At 36.8% G+C, this 24,342-nt stretch overlaps 1 protein-coding gene across 7 annotated transcripts in view; it reads left to right on the forward strand.

The window, feature by feature from the left end:
- The first annotated feature begins 7 nt into the window (after window positions 1–7).
- OTUD4 (OTU deubiquitinase 4) overlaps window positions 8–24,342 on the forward strand; it is a 29,723-nt gene continuing 5,388 nt past the window's right edge. For 2 of the 7 annotated variants that reach the window (XM_026866985.1, XM_026866988.1), the window contains exons 1-18: window positions 8–154; window positions 1,745–1,828; window positions 3,689–3,739; window positions 5,678–5,724; window positions 9,063–9,135; window positions 9,587–9,668; window positions 10,457–10,601; window positions 12,594–12,651; window positions 13,034–13,151; window positions 13,385–13,449; window positions 15,539–15,639; window positions 17,010–17,134; window positions 17,248–17,428; window positions 18,636–18,801; window positions 20,063–20,183; window positions 22,213–22,268; window positions 22,814–22,972; window positions 23,545–23,683. In XM_026866985.1, the coding sequence (XP_026722786.1) occupies window positions 68–154; window positions 1,745–1,828; window positions 3,689–3,739; window positions 5,678–5,724; window positions 9,063–9,135; window positions 9,587–9,668; window positions 10,457–10,601; window positions 12,594–12,651; window positions 13,034–13,151; window positions 13,385–13,449; window positions 15,539–15,639; window positions 17,010–17,134; window positions 17,248–17,428; window positions 18,636–18,801; window positions 20,063–20,183; window positions 22,213–22,268; window positions 22,814–22,972; window positions 23,545–23,683 (1,858 nt within the window). In that variant the 5' untranslated portion in view covers window positions 8–67. Of the gene's footprint in view, window positions 155–1,744; window positions 1,829–3,688; window positions 3,740–5,677; window positions 5,725–9,062; window positions 9,136–9,586; window positions 9,669–10,456; window positions 10,602–11,157; window positions 11,197–12,593; window positions 12,652–13,033; window positions 13,152–13,384; window positions 13,450–15,538; window positions 15,640–17,009; window positions 17,135–17,247; window positions 17,429–18,635; window positions 18,802–20,062; window positions 20,184–22,212; window positions 22,269–22,813; window positions 22,973–23,544; window positions 23,684–24,342 lie in introns of those variants that run through there. The other 5 variants (XM_026866987.1, XM_026866986.1, XM_026866989.1 and 2 more) reach the window with 5 other exon arrangements.

Raw genomic sequence — 24,342 nt, forward strand, 5'->3', positions numbered from 1 at the left:
GTGTAAACCCGACGGCGGGGAGCAGAGGCATCAAGGCGGCAGCGTGGGCGCCCCTGGAGACGCTTCCATGGACGGCTACTTGCGATCTCAGGGCTTGTACAGAAAGAGGGTTGCCAAGGATGGATCTTGTCTCTTCAGGGCTGTGGCTGAGCAGGTAACCGCGTACCTCAACAGAGCTACTGGGGGTGAAAGCATGGGAAGTGGATCCCGTTGGTGGGGGGACAATCAGCGTGAAAATGCAGTTCAGTACAGGTTAAGGTGGCGCGGTCAGGTGCCGGCGGGGAGAGGAAAAAAAAGTTTCTATCATCCGAGCTGAGAGGGGGAAGTTCTGTGTGTACAGACGCTTTCTGTCATCAAGAAATTGTTACCTGTTTTGACCTTCCACTGCCTCCTCAGAGCTTTTCTCAGCCTAAGATTTCAACATTTCAGTACAACTGTGCTTTGTACGAGACTGTTGAGGAAACAGAATTTAGCAGAAAGATCTGAAAAGCCTTGTTCCTAGTTTTATTAATTAGCTCACTATAAAATTAGAGAAAGTGAGTAATTTACTTTCAGTTCTTCCTGTTGAATTCCCCTCCCCCATTTCAGTGTTACTGTTAAAAGAAAAAAGTGACAGCGTCATCTTGTCTTAAATACAAACAAACAGCAGTGGGAGCTCTGGTGCTTCTGATTGTGGGAGCCCAGATTCCTGTGCTAATTATACACAGTTCACTTTTTTTTTTTTTAAATTCCCACTGAATAAGTTCAGGCAAGCAAACGCTATTGCTTTGAAGTGAGTGGATTTTTTATTTCAAGGGAATAATCAATGAATATACACTGATAAGCTGGTGTTTTTAACATATGTAGAAGGTTTCTCCCACACTCCTGTGTTTATAGAAGTTTTTAAACTATTAATTAAAATTTTAACATCCCCTTCTTATTTTATTGAAGGGAAGGTCTTTAATTCAGAGTTAGTAGGTGTTTATCCACAAATTTGGCCTAATTTCTATACTCTTCATGCAGAAACACTGATCTGGATTTGGAAGTGTTTTAAACTGAGGGTAGTGTGTAAGGATTGCAAGAGAGTCTGCAAGTTAAAGTGACTGGAACTACCCTATGTCATCATGAGGATGCAGACAAAGCCACATTAGAGATAGCTCTGAACCTACGATGAAAGTACTGTTTTTCCAGTGGAGATCTGAACAGCAGGTAGAATGCAGGTGTCATACTGGGATCTGAATTCCTGGCTTCCTAATCAGTTAATGGGCAACAGACCTACACCTCTTGAAGTCAATAGAAAGTGAAACCTGCACTCTCTGGCTGGATTTCCTTAGAGTGGATGTTGGTAGTTGATTTCTTCATCCACTTCTGCGGTGACTTACTTCTCCATTTAACTGAAATCCGTTACAAAGGAGTCAGTTAAAGAATGACAACAGATGCTATTCATTTTGTTCAGTAAATCCTCTTAAAATGGAATGTTTGAATTCACAGAATTCTGTATTTACTTAATTCTGTAGTTTACTTAATTTTGTATTTAATTCGTATTATTTTAATTTTAATTAAGTTTACTTAATTCTGTAGTTACTTAACTTTTGATTCAGTAATAGAGGTTCACCTGCATAAAGATGTTAATGAATGAATATGCGTTCTCTATGTTCTTAAAAATAAATCTATAGTATTTCCAAGCCTGTGTTTAGACAGCAGTCATTAATTATTTATGGCCTGTCATCAAAACTGTGACTTTCTTCTCTTTCTCCCCTTGTAGGTGTTACACTCTCAGTCTCGGCATATTGATGTCAGGATGGCTTGTGTAGAATATCTCCGGAAAAATAGGGAGAAATTTGAAGCAGTGAGTATTTTTGTTTTCTTTGTGAGCATTTAAAAAAATGTTACTTTATTCCTTCCATTTTTTGAAGGTATATTCTGTTGTTTGTGACAGTATATATCTCTATATACTAGCTGATGTTTTTTCAAATGAGTGCTTTTAAAATTAATTGGCATGTGTGGTAGTAACTCCTTTTTATAAAGCTGGAGAAAGACTTGTATACTGCTTGGACTGAAGGGATGTGGGAGTAGGAATTTTAATGCTCATTAAAAAACTTTCTTAAACTTTAATAGTCTGTAGTGGAGCTATCAAAATCTGGATTTTATTTTAGTCTTATGCCTATTTTGATAAAGGTCATAAAATGTTCTTATTGTGCTATTTAACTACTTTTGCCATATGCAAGGGATTTGCCTGATGAGATTAGTTATGGTTCTTTCAGGGTCTACAGTTTATTGGGAATTGCCACTGTTTTTTTTTTTTCTAAACACCTGTAACAAAGTTCTCCATCAACCATGGACGTAAAATGTTCTGATATTGATCTGTATTTGGTCAGTGTTGTCAGTGTTAACATTACGTGATCCTTTTTTTTTTTTTTTTTCTTTTAAAAGAACAATAATAATTAAGAATGACTCCTGTTTGTGTTTGTGTGTGTTCTAGTGTATATACCGTTTAACCAATTTCCAGGATAGCCAGAACAGGAGTATGTGTAACAGCATTTGTTACTAGAGGATTATTACTTAGTTCTCTTTTTCTGTTCTAAATTTATCTGGACCCAAAATAAAAAAGCTGCTTTAGATGCACATTGGCACAGGGAAGAGAAGGAAATAAGTGTGTGTATTTGCTGTAATTTCTGACCAAGTGCCCTGTGCTCAAATGGAACTGATCACTGTTAATGTGGAAGTTGTCAAGAATGAATGCCATAAAATACAGTGAATTTGTCTGGGAGAATGCAGCTCTGATTGAACTGTTTTCATTTGCCAGGGTTGTTTGTTTCCAGTCCATCTGAGAACTTACCAACTCGTAGATCTCTCTCTTCTTACTTTATTTTATTTTTTCACTTTTGGCTTTTTAATCCATTTCTTTTCAGAATTACCCCACTCATTCCATTATCTGCTTCTCTCCTTCTGTGTTCTTGTTATGTTGTGTAGTTTTTGGAAATACCATGACCCTTCTTGACTCTAAATGTGTGTTGTTTCCTCTCCCTGATTCTTGTGTCTTCTCAGCCTGGTAACTGCTTTGTCAACTCTAGCTGGTTTTACTGTCTTGGTCTCTCTCCTCCAAACTCCCAGTCTTACTGTTCTCTTTTTCCTCAGACTTGATCCAAGCGATATGACCTCTCCTCTATCCATCTTTGCTGTCCTTCTGAAAAGTCTCTTCTTTTTTTAAAAAAAGTTTCTTGTAAGGCTTCAGAACAGTTGTTGCATGTACAAGGTTGAGGTGTTTCATAGCTGTTCTCATTTCCTAGTGTTCCTACTCCCTCAGGTACCTCACTTCAGCTCTGCTGATCTCCTTTGCTCTCTGTGCAAACCTGGGATGAATTGCACATAAATGACAGCATCTTTACTTTCTTTTAGATTTCCCGTTTGGCAGCTGGATTTTTTGGGGGGGTTTTTTTGCTTTGTTTTGGAGTGTATGAAGACTCCAAAAACTGCTTAAGTGGTTATATTCTGGAATGCAGACCTACATGTTTGACCATATATTCCCTTGTCTCTACATCACTTTTTATACTTGGATTGTAAGCTCTTTGAGGGCAGGATAGCCTTAAATTTTCAGTGGTACATTCATTCCTATTCATACAGTGGGTCATAGACTGGGGATTCCATATTCTATGCTGATAAAAGTAACTAATTACTATGTGGTTTGGTTTTTTTTTTTTAAATACAGTTCATAGAGGGGCCATTTGAAGAGTATCTGAAAAGTTTGGAAAATCCACAGGTATGTTAAACTTGTTTTATGATAGCAGTACTTTTGAATTTGAGGGATAATTGGAATTTTTTTTTCCTCACAAGTGGTTTTGTCTGAGCTTGAGAGGTCTTTGAATTATGTGAATATATACATTTACTATAAAATGATTTGGGGATTTTTTTTTTTTTTGGTCTTGATTTAAACCTATTATTCCTCAAAACTGTATCCAAATGTTTCTCTCCTCTACGAATGCCAAGAAAGGTAGCATGGCTAGCTTTTTCTTGAGGACGGCCTTGAATAAAGGTCTAAAAGTTTAGGTGATGCAAAGACAGTTACTCATGTAAGGACTATTATTACATGGACTCTTATAAAGATACTGATTTGAAGCAAAATTATTAATTTATTTTTTTCACCTAATTTAATTTAAATATTTTTATTAAACTATTGGAGTAAGCTGAGAGGGGAAAAAGGAGGACTGTCAAGTACAACACTGCAAAATTTGTAAACTTTTTTTAAGCACTTGTACATAAATTTCATTAAATTTTCCCTGCCTAGAAGTCACAGCATGGCGTGTTGTGTTGTTTGTTGTTGTGTTTTTGTTTTTTTTTTTTCCCCCCTGCCTTGCCTATAGTATCCCTAGTTAGAATTGCTAATGAGATGGTTCTTTATTTGTTTCCAAAATGAATGGTGGAAGGAGGAAAAAAGTGGGTGTTAGCCTATTCTTCTGTTTTGCTTTGGTTATTCCAGGATTTTTAATTGCGAAGCTTTGTTAGTCAAATCCTGAGGTTATATGCTATGCTAAATGGTAAATCATGCTGTTTCCCAGTAGAACTTAATTCTTCACTGAACTACACCAGTGTGAATGGTTTACAGCAATGCACTGTGCGTATAGAAAATGTCTTTTTCATACATGTCTACTAATGTTTAAAAACTTTTTAAAAACATATTGTAGCTTTTTTGTGATCAGAGAAATTAGTATGATGTTATTCTATATTTGAAAATTGTCATGAGAATTCTAAAACATGATTTAAAAAACTTGAATTGCTACAAATTCCTACCCCGAACTTAATTTTTAATTTAGTAATTTTTAATTACTAAAGTCATTTTTAATTTAGTAAGAATTTTAAAAAGAACAAAAAAAAAAGGTTAAGATTAAAAGGAGCAAGATCTAATTGTGTCATACTGGAGCACATTACAACGGTTAGGCCGGTAATGCAAGAAACAAGTTTAACTACTCTATGATCTGAGTCTGGGTTATGGTGTTACTGATATTTCACTGTTTAGCAGCTTTAAAGGGCAGATTTTTGGTCTTTAGGTACCAATATACAGCTGCTTCCATGAGAAATGCAACTAACTATCACAAGTTTATTTTGGCTGTTTGGAAGTGGTCTGTCTCCTTCATGTTGGAGCCCTTCACAAGAATGTGTCAATATGTTTGTATGGAAGTTATCTCGATTTTACACATGGGAGTTAAGCCTCAAGGTTCTTTTTCTAGTTCATCTATAGCTAAAGACCCACAAAATCAGACAGTTATGAAGGTAGTGAGTAACATTTTTAAAAGCGCTTGGCAAATCTGATGCTTGCTTTTTTCAAAAATCACTTTTGAAAAGCTAGAGTGCTGGTTATTTAACAAAAGAAAGAAAACACTGTATCACCTTTCAAAATCTAGTTTTTCAGTGTTAGATTTGCATTTATATGATTGTTTTTAGTTCTTTAGGTTTTCATACACATCCATTTCTAGTTTGGGAAAAAATCCCCCTAGCTTGTACCCCTTAACCACCTTACAGGAATAGTTACTGTTATTTCAGAAAAACCTTCAAATACAATCAGATTCTCAGCTGATCTCCAGACTCAGTGTTAATATATTTGGTTTTGGCAATGATTTCTTGCGCCTCTTGATCTACACATGAGGAAGTATAATAATTTTTCTTTGTTTGAACTTAATCTTCTTTCTTTTTTTCAACACAGGAATGGGTTGGACAAGTAGAAATAAGTGCCCTTTCTCTTATGTACAAGTAAGAAAACCTTTAAATATATTTTATTGAGATCAGTTGTTTTCTTACTGAATCAGTTGTAATAGCAAAGATGGAATTATATGTTATACTGTAGTTCTCCAGAAAATTACAAATACGCTTTGAAAATTGCAGCTGTCAAGGTATTAAATAAATACAGAACTGTGAACTTTGAGTTTTAATAAGGAGTTTGAATACAGGTTTGCAGTTGTGCATCTCACGTGTGCAACTAAAATAAATTTGTTAATTTCACATCCTAATTTGTTAAAAATGCTTTTCTTCCTATTTCTCACCAAGGCTTTAATACTAACACTATTGCCAAGCTGTGGGCTGTACCCATTTCTTTATTACCTCTGTACAAATGCTCTGATGTAGCTTAGGGGTAGGAGTATTGTAGGCTGTATGCTAGAAAGCCCTTTTCTAACCTCCCCTGTATGAACTTGTATGTACTGATGTAAGACCTGGTGTACTGCTGTAGCTCACTCTTTTCTGTATGTTTTCCTTTTTCTACTCTATCAGCATAGATGAAATAGTGTGAGTTTGTCAAGGGCCATAGATTGAGCTATGCTTAAGAAGCGTTTTGGTAATTGGGCATAGATAAACACTTCTCTTGGTGATGAACAGTTTTGCTGATGTTTTTTTTTATTAAATGTAAATATTCAGCATATTGTTTCATACTACTTTATGAAGAAAGATTAATAATTGCTTTCTAATGACTGTACAAGGGAATGAGCAGTGTACAGCATCTTCTCTTTCTGCTGCTTGTAAACCAGATAAAAAATGCAGAACTTTAAAATGTGTACTGTAAATTAATGACTTTGTATTTTGACTCTTGATGAGACAGTTGATAAGAAACAAAACTAGTTATTACTTTCAGGTACTTAGAATTTTATGCAACTTCCTGCACTTAGCACTATCTTTGCATTTTATGTAGTTAATGGGACAGTTTGGAGTTGCATGTGCTGCATGGAAGGAAGAGCACTGAACTGAATGTCAGAGTAATGTTTTGGCTTGAGGCTTAGAGAGGAGTCTGAGGGTTAGATTAAGCCATGGTGTGGAGGTGTGTAACTCAAGTCAACAAAATTACGTGCCTGATTACGTTGGAATTGAATGGTTGTGATTTTTCTGTTGTATTTCTGGCAATGAGAAATGTATTTTCATGAAATAGCAGCAGTTTATTTGGAAGCCATGGTACATTGTTAGCAAGGAGGCTTGAGGCATAATTGCAAGTATAGGTAGTACCTCACTGCAGAGGCGAACACATGAGAATTGTTGCTGCCGTACTTGTTTTGGGAAGACTGGCCTCTATTAAAAAGGCAATTTAGAGGCTCTGGAAAAAGTGGAAATGGTGATGGAGATAGGGGGAAAGAGCTGCTTCCCTTCCTGCCTGCTGTCAGGTTGAAGGCAAGCAGAAGTATCAATTTCCCGTTCTGTGCCAAGGGGGGAAGTGAGAGAGTTTCAGGCTTTTCAGGCACTGGACAGAAGTGCAGTATGAATAGGTTTGTTGTCATTTTCACTCCTCAGATCTGTCACAAGTATAATTTGGCTATCTAGTAAATTTTCCTTGCCTCTCTCAAGTGGGTAAGTCTCTGAGCTATGAAATTCTTTTCCTCTCAGAATTACTTTTTCTGACTTGTTGTAGAAAGTTTTGGTTTGTGTTTGTTTTTTTTTTAATCCAGAAACTGCACCTGTGAATATAGTTAATAATTTTGCAAGACTAATAAAACTTCTGCTTGTGTGAGCAAGGCAGAAGTTGAAGGAAGTAATAGGTTGCTGAGCAAAGAATTCATAGGGAGGATTATGGATAAAAGAGAGAAAGTAATTAAATTTAAGATCACGACAGACTGAATATAGCAGGAAAACAAGTAGCAAAAATTGATAGTCTTTCAGGTTTTAGGAAACAAAAAATCAAATAGCATGTCATGTGAGTATCAGTTGTGGATTTTCCTGTATTTGACAATTCATATCCAGTTCCACTTTTACACCTTCTAATCTAACAAGCTAAAAAAAGAACTAGAAGTGTGGAATGTAAATTCCAAATTTGCTTAACTGTAGTACCTCAACTGTTAATTTATGGTATTTTTAATCCTCTTAAATAAGATGAGGTACCCAAGTTTAGTTTGCAGGAATAAACATTTTGTAAACCTGTTTTGAAAAACTCTACTAGACAGATATATTTGATGTGTATCTGCCAACACTGCAGTGCTGGTTTACTCCAAGCTTTCAAAAAAAAGTTTGTTGCCATTCTCTCAGTTTCTCAAGAGTCCATTAGTGTATCACTTTCCTGGTATCCCTGAGAAGTGAGATGAATTCACTACTAAATTTGTAAATTCTGTATCATACTCTAATGACCACAGTTGAATTGCTTAACATTGTCCTGCTCTCCTGTCTTCCGTATTATGCTCAGAAAGCTTTTTTGGACTAGCAGGGTTTCTTTGCCACTTTAAATCCAGCAATTTGAGTCTAATGAACACTGCATGGTGTTAGACTCACATTTCATGGAGTCTTTATCCAAAGAAAAAGGGAAATTGACCCCTTTATCCAAAGAAAAAGGGAAATTGACCCCTTTGAGTGTCTCTTGCAGCGTATTATCCATTTTAACATGCAGAAAGATTGTTCTCTCTACACGAGGAAGAACTGAGACAGGTGTGGAGGGCAAGATTTTTCAGAGGTGGTGGAGCTTGATTACAGTATCTGATCCTCGGGTGCTGCCTGCTGATGGTCTGTTGGGCTTTCAGCATGCTCCATATCATGGCAGCTGGGCCACCCTTTGGGAGTAGAAATGTTCTGTGGACCCTTCTGAGCATGAGAACTTGATTTGGGAGGCAAGAAGAATTTCTGAGCACAGATGTGGGCTGTTCTGTTAGCTGGCCTCCCAGCCCAAAAGGGTTCTTGCACACGTGTCATCAGTCTGTTCGTACAGATGTAGCCCGAGCCGTTCCTCACCTTCTGGAAACTCACCACCGTGTCCTGCCTCTGTTCATAAACCCAACCTCCTCTTTGTTCTGGTGGGTTTCCAAGTGGCAAAGTATAATGAATTTCTCCAGACCTAGGGAGCCATCATCTTTCTAGACAACAGCTCTAGTCAGCCATGCCTGGAAATTTGTTTTACTTGTCGTTGCGTCTGTGCATGTTGTGCCAGCACATCTTACTCTAATATATTCTTTCATAAAAGTAAGCCTTTTTTTTGACCAGTGATAGTCGTACTCATCTTTTTCAGTATTCTTTTCCACTAAGTGTTTTCTGTGGTTATGTATGTTCCTTGAACTTGACTTGAATATTCCATTTTTTATTGATACTAATTTTTAAGTGAGTTCTTAACTGCTACTTTTTTTCATCAGGAAAGATTTCATAATATACCGGGAACCAAATGCTTCTCCTTCACGTGTAACTGAAAATGGCTTTTCTGAGAAGGTAAAAAAAAAAAATAAAAAATCACTATTGTGAAAGCCTGAATTAAAGCTATAAACAGCAGGTAGTTTCATGTGAGTCTTATGAAACACAATGAAATGTTCTGAGAATTCAATTTTAACAATTTCTTTTGTACATATTTAAGGCAGCTTATTCTATTAATACATGTAGCACAGATGGCCTATATCTGGGGTGTGGTGTATCTTCCCAGTAATCAAAAATTCTGTAGAAATCAATTTAGAAGTGCTAACTCACATAGCTACCCTTGTTTTAAATTCTTTTTGACTTTCGGTCAAATTCTTTTTGGTTTAAAGGACATCTCCTAAACATTTTTATCATTTTATTGATAAATAAAAAGTGCATTGGTACGTTAAATTGAATTTAAAAGGTAGTGCTCATATGAAAAACCAAGTGAGATGCAAAACCTAAAGTATCTGTGTGGTTTTTTTAATAGGTATTGCTGTGCTTCTCAAATGGAAACCACTATGATATTGTTTATCCCATAGAGTATTCAGAAAAGGCTGCTTTGTGCCAATGTAAGTATTACGTTGGTTAGTTAAAAGCAAGTATTTTTACCAAAAATCTTAAAATTATCACTATCAGGTTTCAGGAAAAGGCTCTGTATGAAAATTTGTTATAGTCATACTTTAGTGGCCTAGTTTTCCATTCGAATTGTCAATAACTATGATTTTGCCAAAGCATGACTTAGTGTGTCCTGATTCTTGACAAAGTAGATTTTATACCAAGAGGAGAAGATTTACCTGCCTCTTTGAATCTTAGTGGTCTAATGTAAACAGAAAATGGTGGTGTGCTAATTCATAATCTGTTGCATTGTCTTTGGTCAGCGTTCTGGTTTTGTGTTTCAGACTGTTAGCAAACTAATTGTTTATGTTAAAATTATCCTTGTGTAACTTGTCACAGAAATTACAGGGGTGGCATGTGCAAAAAAATACCTGTCTTCAGGGGTTATTGTTTTCTTTACTAGATTTGAGAAATGCCCAAAGGTCCTAATCAGGTTTGGTGGGTCACTGTGACAGTCCCTACAAGGATTCTAATTCTTCATGAAATCTCTGCCTATGTACAGAGTTACAAGGCAGAGACCAAATTTGCCTGTCAAGAGGCCTGATTTCCAGTAGTTTTATGCATACCCATTAAGCCATAGTAGCTGCAGTTGGCTTTGCTTCTAATGCCTTCACAGTTTCGGTTAACACGTCAAAATGTGCTTGCTTTGATTGAAGTAACTTGAAATGTGTCTGTAATGGTGTTATAAAACCCAATTTACCTTGTAGTTGATTTTGACCTTCCATATTCTCCTCTTCCCCAGCTCTGCTGTACGAGTTGCTTTATGAGAAAGTATTTGATACAGATGTAAAGAAAATCATAGCAGAACTTAGTGCTGTTGGTGTGACAGAGGAGAGTAATGGTAGCAGTGAAGTATCTGCTTCAGATTCAGAAGATGACAACTACAGGTAAATGGGATTTAAAATTTAATGTAAGATGCCTGTGGGCAATACGTGTTAAATGAGTTTTCTGAATTTCTGGTGGTAGTAGAATCTAAGTTATCACTGAGAACATTTTTAAATTACTAAGAAAAGAAACTCAAAGAGGTAAGGTTAGAACTATAAAAGAATGAAATGTGTAATCTTCACTGTACCTAAGGACAGGGTTCTAGTTCCTCTGTTTTTCCTGCAGTCTAGCTTTGGGTCTCTTTACGTAATGGAATATTGCCATTGCAACGTGTTCCTCTTCCCGTTTAAAATAGCAGAATCCCCTGGGAGAACTGTCAGTTTGCCACTCTGGCATGGTAAACTCCAGATGAGTTACTTGGCTCACTCTTGCAACTGAGTGGAGTTACAGGAATCTAATCCAACTTGTGTTGCTTCCACATCTGGGGGCTGAAATGCCTACTTGAGATGTAGCTAATGGAGAAATACAGATGTGGCTTGCTACATTTTGTTCCTTGATCTTTATAAAGTGATTATATTTGTGGGTTTGTATTCCTTTTGCTGGACCTGGATGCTCTAGCTAGCTTTGAGATTTTGACCTACTGATTCCTTTTGCACAGTAAGTCTTTCACAGTGCTGTCTTTGCATTTACATAGTGGCAGTTTTTCTTCTGTTTAATGCTGTTTTTAAAACCTTGGCTTGTGTGAAATTCCATTGAAGCCATGGATATTATGCTATGTTAGTGCATCATGTCTCCTCTTCCCGCTGAACATCATTAAAGGCCTTTCTGGGGGCTCTGCTGTAGTCTGTGTGGCATGTGGCAGAAGAAATTCTTTGAGACGTCGGGAGCTGATTTTTTATCTCAAGCTGAAAACAACAGAAAGGAAGACGATGGAAATCACCACAGAAAGAAAACCAAGTTCTGGGAAAGGGATTAGCTTCCTTTCTTGTTTGGAAAAAAAAAAAATACTGGAGAACATTTCCAATTAAAATACAAAGTATTTCTGCCTCGGGGAAACAATTATTGTAGTTAAATGTCAGAGAGTGGAAACCTTCTTTATTCCTTTCTGTTCTTGGAGCTTTCCTGGGCTTCATATGCAGTAGCATTACCCTGTATCTTTGGGATTGATAAGAAGATATACTGCTAACCTCCATAGCACCTTTGTAAATGAAGGTCATATACTCACATGAGACTATCAAACTCAGTGGTTGTGATTTAAACCATATGTCTTATGATGCAAGAGCTAGTGTGTGTGACTTTTGACCTAGTTAACCCAAATTATGAACACTTTGCTGTGTTTATGAAGTCTAAAATTTTTTGCTTGTATTAAAGTTGACTTCAGCTTGTTTCATTACCTAGTTTTCCGGAAGATCTTTCTCATTTTATAAATGTGAACTTATCAATCATGTTGTTATTAAATGTAATAGTTTATTTTGGTTTTGGGAGAAGTTAATGCTGACAGTTGCCTACAACAGCTGTAGGGAAAAATACTTGGTTTTCTCCGTCGAAAGTAATTATCCAGCAATGTCAGGTGTAGAAAAACTGAATTGGAGTGCCTGAAACCAATTGGATAATGGAGTGGTTTTTGGTTTGGGTTTTTTTTTTGGTTTTTTTTTTTTTTTATGTCTGCTTTTGCTATGTTTTCCTTGCATAGTTGCAAAAATTTTAGACGAATTTTTTTGTTTCCCTTGCCTGCCCCCTGCCCTCTTTTTTTTTTTTTTTTTTTTTTTCCTTAAGTGCTGGCTAAGTCAGGACACACGAGTTAGGCTTCTTAAAACTTGTAGTTAGAAACAAAAATCTTATTTTTAGCTTTCTATGATACAGAAATGTAGCTCTTGTTTTAGACTTAGCTTTTTCATTTTAAGAGATTAAGATGTTCTGTGGTATGCATATTGTGGGAGAACATGTAGAGAGTGGTAGTTTCAGTATTTTTATCCACTTCCAAGGTCTTTCTTAGCTGCTTTCCAGGCCTTATTAATACTGTATTACCACAGCTTGCTTCTGTCCTTTTGCAGAAGTAAAGCTGCAACAGTTAGTGATATGAATGGATTGAAGTCTGTCTCTGGCAATAAGGTATTTATAAGTTAAGATTTAATTTCTTCCTAACAACTTTGCTGTATTTTTCAGTGCTTAATGTTCATGAGAGAATCTTGAGTTTCTAGCTTTCTTAATGTGCAATATCTTAAAAACTACTGATTTCTTTGAAAAGTAATATTTGCTTTTGATGTGCCAAAATGTGGATAGTCTCCTTTTTAATGCTGCTTATTTCTTAATTTTGTTCTGGTATGATTAAAAGAACACCACTGAATTATTTTTCCAAAGCTCTTTATGCTTTATGTATTTTCACCTTCTTATATGTATCAGTTTAAAGCTTGAGCACTGTGATTGAAAAGTGGAAAACTGTGTATCTTTGTGTAGTTGACCATTTTAGCACTTTGTTCTGTTTCCCGTTCAGCACCTTAAGAACAATGGGAATCCCACCTTGTTGGTCTTACCGAAAAAAGTTCTTAAATCACTCAATCCATCAGTTTACAGAAATGTTGAATATGATGTTTGGCTCCAATCCAAATGGGGTAAGTAACAAAGTACTTAAAAGCTTCAGCTTTTGCAAGCTGATGCATAAAGTGAAGCCCTCTTGAAGACCAGGGATGCAAATGGCAGTTTGGGTTTAGACAGTGGTCTTTCTCACATGGGTCAGTGTGCATATTTAGGGCCTGAACTTCTAGTTTGCAGTCTTACTACATTAAGAATATAACTCTCCTGGCATATTTAAACTGACAGCATATCTCTGCTAATGTATTTACAGATCAGCAAAAACAAGATTTTTCTATTGCTGCTGGCATGCAATACTCAGTTGGAGATAAATGTAAAGTAAGTAGTATTGAATTGTAGTTTATAGAGATGTTAATATTTTGCTCTAGGTGCTAGTTTTTCCTCTGTTAACTATTTTGATACGCAGTTTCTACTTTCCAAATACTCTTTGCTTGTGTCTTCAACTGTGCCTATGCTTATTATTTAATTGGTGGTGGTGTTAATGACTTAGAGCATATGTGTAGAAAAGGCATGTAAAAGACATCTGATCTGTGCAATTTTACTCCATTAAAAAAGTCACAAGGTGAACTTCAAGAGTGTATTTAATAAGATGACTGTGGACCTTAACGTATGCAAATAAGCTTGTGCAGGCTTGCCTCCATAGGTCCTTGCTCAGTGTTGTAGAGTGCTAGTGCTAGTCTTTGTGTGAGAAGTAGGTGCATTTAGGGCAAGTTTACTTGGTTCAGGCTAAGCTCTGCTTTCTTGGTGAGTCCATAAGATACCTGGTTGTTCCTGTGATGCACAAAAGTGTGGGGTAGGCCAGTTATATAAAACTAGTCATTATCTCTACTGCATCTTTTGCTGATGGCTGTGCTAGCTTTATCATAATGCTGCATGATAAAGTGTTTGTGTGAATACAGTTGCACGATGAAGAACAAAATTGTAGTGTTGTATGTCATATATAGGCTTTTCTTTGGAGAGACCAAACCCAGCATCATAGTTCCATGTATTTATTTCAACTCTGGAGATAATGATTACTGTTTGTAAACTGCCTTTGTTCTAATTGCATTACTTTCAAGTAATGGAATGCAGCTCACTTTAGTGAAGATCCTGAAGTTTTAGGCTATTCTTCCTCTTGGAGTATTCAAAGTGTGTTACACAATTGCTCTTTAAATTCTATTAAAATTTGTAGTATGTATTGCTGCTTAAGAGAAATAAGATTTGCGTTTAAATTCTATATTACTCAGATTTTAGATTAATCTCCTTAGGTGTGTTAATGAAACTGGTGGTACTTGACTAAATGTGGTTCTTTCTAGGACATTTGACTGTCTACTGAAATTATGAATATTAATGTGAAACTATTCAGTTAGGTTTATCATGCAGCATGGGGGCTCTTGCAGGTTGTACCTTTTTTGTGTAATGGAATTAAGCATTGTGACTAAATTGCGAGAAAAACACATCTCTAAACTTTAAAAAAAACCAAACAACCCAAAACCAGAAAACAAACAACAAAATGAAAACCACAAACCCCCAAAACTCCACGTGAAACAAAGAAAAAACCCTAATATGGAGTTGATTATTTATTGCTTAATAGTACAGGCTTAAAATTTAAGACCCTAAGGCTGTCTTGTGTAGTATTTACCGAAGGTTTCAGATGGTATTAGTAGAAAAACCTCTAGTAATCAACATACTTTCTTTGTCAAATTTCCTATGTACGTGGCAAGACAGTAAATATATGGGATAAAAACATGGGACTGGAAGATGAGGTAAATAGTGAAAAGTGGAGTTGACCAAATTAATACAACGGGAAAGCCAAATGTTGTAGCATAACATTATGAAATTTATTTTATATTTAACAGAAAAATTTTTAAGATCATGGAGTGTCAGTCAGACAAGTAATGCTGTGATCATGTCTGAACTTTTTCTAGTTGTTTTAAAAATCTTCCTGAATAATAACATCAGAAATAATTGGTATTCTTTATGTTCTTAAACTAAATTTCACTGAAGTTAGTAATTAATTTTTCTTTGCTCTACATGGATTGTTACAAGTAAAAGCTTTGAGTTTTATTCTGAAAGTGTTTTCAGTAAAGCTGAAAAGCCTTAATACACTGATTATTCTTAACTTGTAGTTTTGAAAGCTGTATTTCATTAACTAGTGTTACCCAGCAAGCTTTCTGGGTTTTGTTTTTGTGTGTGTGTGGTTTTTTTAAATTTTTTTAATAGTATTTCTTTTTGGAGAAGAGATATGGATTGAAGATCTGCTTTTGATACTTTTACTGAATTATGTGATGTTTATTTCTCAGGTCTTTTGTTGCCCAGAGGAAATGTTCTGTTTTTAACATTACTGATAATTTAAAGAGTTATGTCCTCATGTTGTTTTCTTTGAAGCTAATGCACATTTTTTCTTCCTTATTTTTTTTCCTTATAGGTGCGCTTAGACCATAATGGGAAATTTTATAATGCCCATATTCAAGAAGTTTGTTCAGAGAATGGGCCGGTTGTTGTATTTGTAGAAGAGCTTGGAGCAAAGTAAGTGCTTAATTTCTTTTGGAAAAAGAGTGCCAAACTGAACCTTAGTAATGGCATCATTACTTTAGGTCAGAGTTAATTTCAGCCCTTGAGGCGTATCTACTTCTTTACTTGAAATGGTACTACCACAAAATTGTTAAGAAAACTATGTACTAAATAAAAAAAGGCAAAAAGGGTTTCTTTTGATCGTCACATCAGACTTTTTTTCTTTAGTGCTAAGTAGTCTGGATATTACTTGCAGACCGAAACAGTAAGTATGTTAGTATTAGATGTTTTTTGCACAAGATTCAATCTTAAACAGATTGACACCACCCTAATAAAGTGTTGCTTGTTGCGCTTAATAATTGGATGCTAGGTTTGTGACAAGCTTTTCATATTGAGAGGTTCATCAAAGCACCTGGCTTCTCTGAGTAGCTCTGTCTGATTTTATACAGACAATACCAAGTTGTGTTTAGATCAGCATCGTCTTTGTCCTACCTTGATTTAAATTGTTTAAAGTTGTTGGTGGGGGTTGTGGGTTGTTTTTGTGTGTTGCTGGTTGGTGGTGGTGGTTGTTTGTTTTTTCTGGGGTGGTAGTGGTGGTGGTTTTGGTTATTTGGGGTGATGGGGATTTTTTTATTGTTTTTTGGGGGGGGAGGTGGGGTAGTACTTCTTGAGCTTTGCTGTAAGTTCTGTAACTCTTCTGAGGCAAAAAGTCGAGCACAGTTGAGTGTAGTTTGGGAAGAGAAATCACTTTCAGTCAAGGTAAATGAGGAAAGGAGAAAGATGGCCATTAATCTCCTCTGTAAAAAAAAAAAAAAAAATTAAAAATGTTGTGAGATCTGAAGATTGTCTTGCAGTTAGTTCCCTTTCTAAACTGAGATTTAACCTGATTTGTACTGTCTATTATAGATTTGAATATCTTCCTCTCAAATAATTTAAACAGTTGCTCGGATATCCTACAGCATCCTCAATTAAAAATGCAGTAATTTCTCTGGAATATAAACCAACAATACTATGTTTTTCAATCTTTACGTCTATGCATTGTTTGTGATAAGTTTATCTGAGTATATTGCTTCTTCTGATCATTCTCCTTTTCTGTCTGCCCTGAAGACATTTTGATACTCACTTCACAAATGGCTTTTCATTCTTTACTGAATAAGTTTGCATTAACTTATCAGAGTTCTAGTTAAAAACAACAACAAAAAAGGAACGCCTCTTGTTCTTCTATACATTTCTTGAGTATAATCATAACAAACAAAGCACTTTCCATTTTTGATAACATTGGATTTAAAGATCCATCGGTCTTAGCAAACGCGTGGTATTAATTTATGCAAGCCCCAGTCTGGTCTTTTAAGATATTTTTCCCTCCGTAATTCCTTGTTTTGTAGGCATGCTGTCTCACTGAAGAGCCTTAAACCTCTTCCGCAGGCCTCTCCTATGGAGGGCTGGAACACTGTGCCAGGGAAGAAGATAAAAAAGTTTTTCTCAACATGGGGGCAGAATGCTCAGCCTGGTAGGATTGTACCTGTCTTTGTGTGGCAGAACCTTTATTGTCAGATGTTTTGTCCCAAAAGGCTTAAAAAATTATTAAAAACCAAATATCTATTTTTCACGTCTTTATCACAGATGCAGATTGCAGAGGGCCAAAGAATCAGAGCAAGTCAATAAAACCCCAGTCAGCACTACCTCCTCGACTTCAGCATACTGTGGGAACCAGGCAGCATCAGTTCTTATGTTCTGGACCCCAACCTCATCAGACCTCAACTGAGCAAAAAGCTCTAGGCAGGAATCCTTCCCAGACTGTAAGGTAAAACTGCAAATAACATCTTCCTTATCTTGAACTCTAGCAGAGCTTCTTGGAGCATAGGTGCCTGCTTCAGATCCTTCCAACATGATCTTTTGAAATACGTTGCCATTGAATTCTTAAGAAATATTCTAAGTCCTTAAGAATACCCATGAGCACAGGAAAAATAATTCTTTCTTCATTTTCAAACCTTTGTCAAAATCACTGCCGTCATAAGCTCCCACTTATTTTCTTGCATGGCAGCATCTCCCCTGGAAGCATTGTAGACAGAAGTGTGGTTTCTTCTTGAAAAGTGGATGTTGGGTTGTTTGTATTTTTCCTAGTTGGGGTTGAAGTAATGTCCAAGTAGTGTTTCTCAGGCATGTCTAAGATCTTTCCTCAGCTTCTGTAGAACCTGTCAGAGGTCTGTTTCGTGTTATGACCTATCACTTGAAGGAGTACAGAACAGCGTTTTGCCTGTGTGTGTTGGTAGTCACTTTCTAATTCATTGTGCTTGTTTGTGCAACACAGTTTGTTTTCATCATTGCTGCTCTTCTATCCAAAATACTATTCTGTACTTGGCTACAAACCCAGACTCTTCATGGTCTATTCTGTCACTCTTCTGTATCGTAACTCTTTATGGAACAAATGGGGCTGCGTTGTCTTTGGAGTCTGCCACATACAACATTTTAAGGGCATTTTTCTTCCACCTTTAACAGAAATACACGATTATCCTAAAATCTTAGTTAAGTAATTGAGAAAGCTGAAACAGTGATGTTTCTGATCTTCTGTGGTGCTGCTTCAGACACTGAAAATTATAATGTATTTTCCCTTTTTTTGCTCTATTCACAGAAATCTTCTTCCCCAGCTTTCTCTTGCATGTTCTGTAGATAGCAGGTGGGGGGTGGTCCATTCTCAGTTGGCACAGAAATGGATTAGATCACTTGATGTAGGCATTTGGTTTTTAACTATTATTTAGTAATTACCATTTGTTATAAAGTCTTTCAAAATTATATTGAACTGAATAAATCACGGACAAAATCCATTCTTTCCCTTCCTTAAATTTTATGTGTATGGGTAACTTGCAGTAGGCAGAAACAGATCTGGTATATGTGGAACCACATAAGTAGTACTATATAATGATCTTTCTTCTAAACCATGAGTATGTGTTGTGTTTGATGCTGGTGAATTTCTTTGTCAAAGTGATCCCGTTTCATTTTTTCCTTTACAGAAAACCAGACCGGGAGAGAACCGAAGATGTGAACCATGGCAGCAGAGATTGTAACTACTTTGGCTTGTCTCCAGAGGAACGCAGGGAGAAGCAGGCTATAGAAGAGTCTCGTTCACTTTATGAGATCCAGCAGAGGGATGAACAAGCTTTTCCTGCTCTTTCCAATGTATGCTGTTTTCATTGTAATTAATAGTGCATTTTTCATACTTGTCCATGAACAGTTGTTGTAAGGATATTTTCTTCACACTCACTTTCTACATAGAAATATGTGAATCTGTAATGCTTTATGTAGTCAAGATAAGACAAGTATGTAGTAGTTTCCCCTAGGAATAATTAATGTCCACCATACACAGTTCTTTAGGCATGTAAATAGGATAAACGTGAGCTTCTGAAGCTGTGGGCTTCTTTCTTCATGTTCCTCCTGTCTTTTTGGAAAGCTTTGCATTCCTTTGCAGTTACTCAAATGTTATCTTTTTCTTGTACGGTGGGATCAAACTTCAAGGTGAGGACAGAACTTGCTCTGAAGTACAGCTTAATTTAGCTGAGAAGTAGCTCGCTTGAATTACTATCAGAGGTGACTAGGTGGTTGTTTTGGATTTGATTCACTTAAGACCTGTTTTATGTATAAGTGACACTTCTCTTTAGCCTGAGAACTTCCTGAAGTGAGAACTTGCCTGGTGTCATGAGTAGTGCAGGTTCTTTGTCAGACTTGCTCTTTTTCTGTTGTGGAGCTGAGTGGACTTGGCTGTGTCTGAGGGAAGAGTGTACTCTTTAGACTTTGAGAGATTATTCTGATGCAATTTGTAAAGAAAGTGGATTGGAGTCTCAGTGGGCAAAGACCTGCTGTCTACGTAGGTTTGTTCTAGAGATCTGTCTTTTGGATTTAAATCCTGGGGCAAACAGAAACAAGAACCAGACCAGGAAGAATGAGTAGGTGAAAGGCCTTAAATCTCTTGCTTTGCAGAAGTGGCTTCCTGCGTGGTGTCTTTCAGTTCTTGAGCAGTAATTACATACGTTAGTGTAATCAAGAAGAAATGTATAGCTATTCAAGAGCAGGCTAAGACTGAAGCTTAATGGACAGAGGTTGTTCTCTCTCTCTCTGAGCTGTGGTTAACAGTATGCTGTTTGCTCACCTCTAGAAGGAGGATGTGATCTTAAAGTGGATATTGTCTGAATGAAGCAGTTCTTGTCATGTGAACTGATGACACTAATTCTTTTAGAGAACACTTTTCAAAATTTAGTGGTGAATGAAAGAGTGGATGAATCTGAATCCTACTGATCAAGATTGGTTTTGCACTGCATTTCTTCCTATCACAGGGATAAGTGTTATGTGTAATGAAGTCGTAATAGTATAATATCAGATGATGGCAAACTGTCATTGGACTTCTTACATAAATTAATATTTCTGCTTTTGTAAACTTCTTTAGAATCAGTCTGTCTGTCAGGCTGCTACACAGACTGTGGATAACTTAAACCAGAAAAAGTTCTCAAACAATGAGAGAAGAAACAGCAAGTGGACAGCAGAGGTGGAAGAGCAGAAGGATAAAGGTAAAAATAAATGTTTTTAGATCAAGGCACTTTTTTTGTTGGCTTGGTTTTATTATTTCCAGCCTCAGAATTTATTTGAGATGGAGCATCTGTTTAGGCAAAGAGGGGAAAATTATCATAGAGTGTCAAACTAAGCTAGGCTCAAGGTAGCAAAGGTGTGGTTTGGGAAGAAAGTACATGTTTCCCTGCTTTGAATGTGGCTGAGAGCAGACTCCTTGCTGGGATTTTTGTAGTAAATGGGAAGAGGATTGAGAGAAATGAAAAGACTATCAGAGCTACTGTAAATTAGATCCTGTTGAAATTCTAGTGAGCGTGGCAGAAAGTGCCTGTGGGAGGATTATTAAGGGTGATTAGTGGACTCGAGAAAAAGCAGGTAGAAGTATTCAGTGTGGCATGGTTAAGAATTAGCATACAGTGGTACCGAAAGAGGGGAGAAGATGGTGTATGGAAGAGCTGACACCGCATCCCCCGTTTACAGTAGAAGGAACTGTCACATGGTCAAAATGTACTTGGGTTCCCTCCCTCCCTGGTGCTATAACACCCTTTAGCTTCTCTTCATTCACTCTAAGCTTTTTGCTCTTCTATGAGGAAGTGGAATGTGGCAGTAATAGATAAGAGCTATAGCTGTCAGGAGGTAGTAAGTCTTTGCTAAATGCAACCGATTGGGTTTTTTTGCTGTTTTTTTTTTTTTCCTTAATTTTTTTTTCCTGTCAGTTTTGCCCTAGCTAAGCACTGAGTTTGGTCTCGGCTTCTTCATTTTTTTGTTTTTGTTTCTTCTGACTAAACAAAATTCAAACTATTTAGCCTCCTTTTAGAAGCTCTTTCCTCTGATTTTTGAATTTTTTTTGTTCCTTTGCAACAGCAGAGGCATTGCTGTTGTGTATTTATGATACTTGGTCTTTGTAGTCCTTCTTACAACATGTCACGCCTTCTTGAATGGTCTCACAAAGACTGTTACCTATTTTTCATTCTCCAAACATCTGAAAACTTGTTTAATTTGAAAACTTGTTTCATCAGCAATGCCAAAAAAGAATGTTCATGTAGAGAAAGCTCTTTACTACAGTGTCATGATAGGTTTTGCTGGAGTGCCTGGCATATACATCTTTCTCTGCTTTTTGAGATGCTCTGGATTGTGTTGCCTCTTCTGAAAGTAGGTTAAAAATCGTATGGGAATAATCTGTACTTCCTTCTGAGTATTTCTAGATTCCTATTGGTGCTTGGGGAATTGTCAGTAATTCTCAATCGGTATTGTTTTAATGTACGTGGTTGTCTAGTTGTGATGGTGCATATACTAAGCTTTTAAGAAGTACATAACTTATTTAGTGGCTACTATTAAACATATGTGCGTGAATTTGATTGACAAGCAGTGGTAACCAGATCTGAACGTGAGCTAGAATGTGAAGAACTTGTACAGATCTTATTATATGAAGATGATGCCATGACTTGTTTTTTCAACACTGTCTCCCCCACCAAGCGTTTGCTGGTGCTCAAGAAATTAAATTGTCTGCATCAGTCTGAAAACTTTCTAGACCTTTTGAACCATTGAAACCTTCTAAACTGGTCTAACTTTTACTCAGTCAGAAGTAGACAAGACTTTAAGCTCCTGTTATCTTAATGCCTGAATATGAAAATGCAAAACATTTTCACTTTAAGCAAAGTACAAACTGATTTCTCTTTTTACTGGGAGGGATTTAGGATTACTGTTACATATTTAAAGAGACAGCTACATTTCTTTCCTGCTTCCGTCAAGCGTCACCAAAATGATTAACAAACACTGGTTAAGAACTCCTCTAGAGTTTTGAAAACCCAGGTTGAAGTAGCTGCTCTTTTACTGCCCTAACAACTGTTTATTTTCGGATGCTTTGATTTTTTGATAAAAACTGAAGTTTAAGTTTTCTGAAGTAATATGTGTGAGGTAGGTTTTGTTTTGAAGGTTTAACTTTGGAAAGACAAACTTTAACTGGCTTAAGTTGTGCTAGCCATAAATGGTGTAATGGTTCATTTACTAGGTTATGTCTTGGTGTTACAGAGTCAAATTCCAGGCAGATCCACTTAAGTCAGAAGCTTGAGCCAAATTCATCTGAGGTAATCTTAAAGAAAAGACCAAATTTTTTTTTAATGTTATTGCTTCTCTGATACATGATTAGCAGAGCAATAGCTGCCTGTAGAGCTGTGATTGCTGCTGCTGCTTTACAGCTTTTAGTGAAATACTTCTAAGGTTGGAGGCTTGTATTGCTGTCAGCTTTCCTCAGCCCCTGTAACCCACCCATACTTACAGTCTTTCTCTGCCATCTGAGTTCTCAAATCTGGGCTATCGAGAGCACTTAGGAATCTGGATTTGTAATTGCTTTTACAGTCTGTACTTTCAGTATAATGGGACCACAGAAGATTTGATGTTTACTAATAGCTACTGTGCTAACAGACCATGATCTCTGAAGTCCAGTGAAGATTGTGGCCTCTTGTTGGCTTTTAACCTTTGCTGTCCTTTCAACAAGCAAAATGTTACACTAGTGTAATAGTGATTGGGTGCTTAGCCCACTTTGTATGTAGTGTGGTTTAATATCTTTGAATGCTGCTTTGAAAAGTATGTCTTAGACTAGCTGTGTCTGTTGTTTCTAACTTTGCTTTAGAAGAATAGTCAAGATGAGAGTTATCCAAAAGCTTCATCTCCTTTGGAACAAGTCAAAACAGATTCTCCGATCCTTGCTGAGCAAGTAAGAAATGTTTGTTTGATTTCAAAGTTTTCCAGTCAGGGGACTTCAGACAAAGGGAAGCTTCATCACAGCCATGTATGTATTATAATACTGGCTTTTAATTACGTGGTCATTTCTATGGTGATAATGCTAAGAGTTTGTATTTACAGTTAGGAATCTGTTATGAACACTGTAAAAGGACAACCCTTGATAGAAAAGTAAAAGTATACCCATTCTCTTTTGAGAGAGGGATTATTTCACAGATTTCTGCTAAAATAACCCCGATTCTCACTTTAAATTCTTTACCTTTTACTTTTTCAGGTTTCTCCAAGGTTATTGGTAATCGTTTGTGAGGGTGGCTTTTCTTTTGAATGGGAGATACTTAAATTTGATGTTTGTGGTGGTGGTTATAATACTGATGGCTGTCTGTGGTACAGGCACGTTCTGGATAGAGCTCAGTGTGGAGTTCCTCACACAGTGATGTGATGTATCTCAGATTTCTTAAGTGTGCAGCCTGATACGTGACAACTTAATATTTTGCTACAGTGATGGTGGTAGTGTAGATAATATGGAGCCATCAAGCTGCCTTTGGTAGAAGTCAGACACATTAGGGGCCACCAACAATGGTGACTCTAGAATAATTTCATGTGATCTCTTTGTTTTTGTAGAACCTGACAGAATGCTTACCAAGCATAACTCCAACACCCTCACCAGTCTTTTCTGAGGTGCATTTACCTCCAGCAGTGCCTTCTGTACCAGCCATTGTACCAGCTTGGCCAAGTGAGCCAACAACTTATGGACCAGCAGGTTTGAAGAACTATTAACATAAATCAGAAACAACTAACCCTGAAAAATACTTCTAACCTCTTGCTAAATTGAAGATGCTTCCAGAAGACACTGTTTCATCTCACTCCACATTCCAAAGGCAGTAATTTATAGGAATATAGTTCCTCCTTGCTTAAAGCTAGTGAGAGTTCTAGTAGATCCTTGATTGCTCATATGTATAGTTTGCTTTACTTCCTACCTGAAGGTGGAAGAGGGATGCGTGCTCAGTTCTCTTGTTTAATGTAATAAGCTCCTTGATCCACTGAGGACTCAGATTAGGTCTGGTATGTTCAGAACTGATGACATCCGTTTGGACCTGAGCTGCAGAGCCACTATAATGGTTTTTCTGTGCTGTGCATATCTTCTGATATGTGGAATAAGCAATATCAAATTTAAGCTAATTAGATGAGGTGCTTTATTTTCTATCCCACTGTTGGGTTTCCGTACAAGAAGTAGCTTTCAAATTAGCGTACTGTGTTCACATAATCCAGCGATAATCCTTGTCACACTTGACCACATCTGTGACAGAAGATGCACAGCCCAGTTCATCTGAGCTCTGAGTTGATGGTAAACGACTAGTCAGAATGAGAACTGCAGAGATTCACAGATAAGTTCGTTTGCTGCTTTTTTTTTTTTTTTTT

Source organism: Athene cunicularia, unplaced genomic scaffold (genome assembly GCF_003259725.1).
Source record: "Athene cunicularia isolate RWA unplaced genomic scaffold, athCun1 SCF_1, whole genome shotgun sequence".
NCBI classification, from domain to species: domain Eukaryota; kingdom Metazoa; phylum Chordata; class Aves; order Strigiformes; family Strigidae; genus Athene; species Athene cunicularia.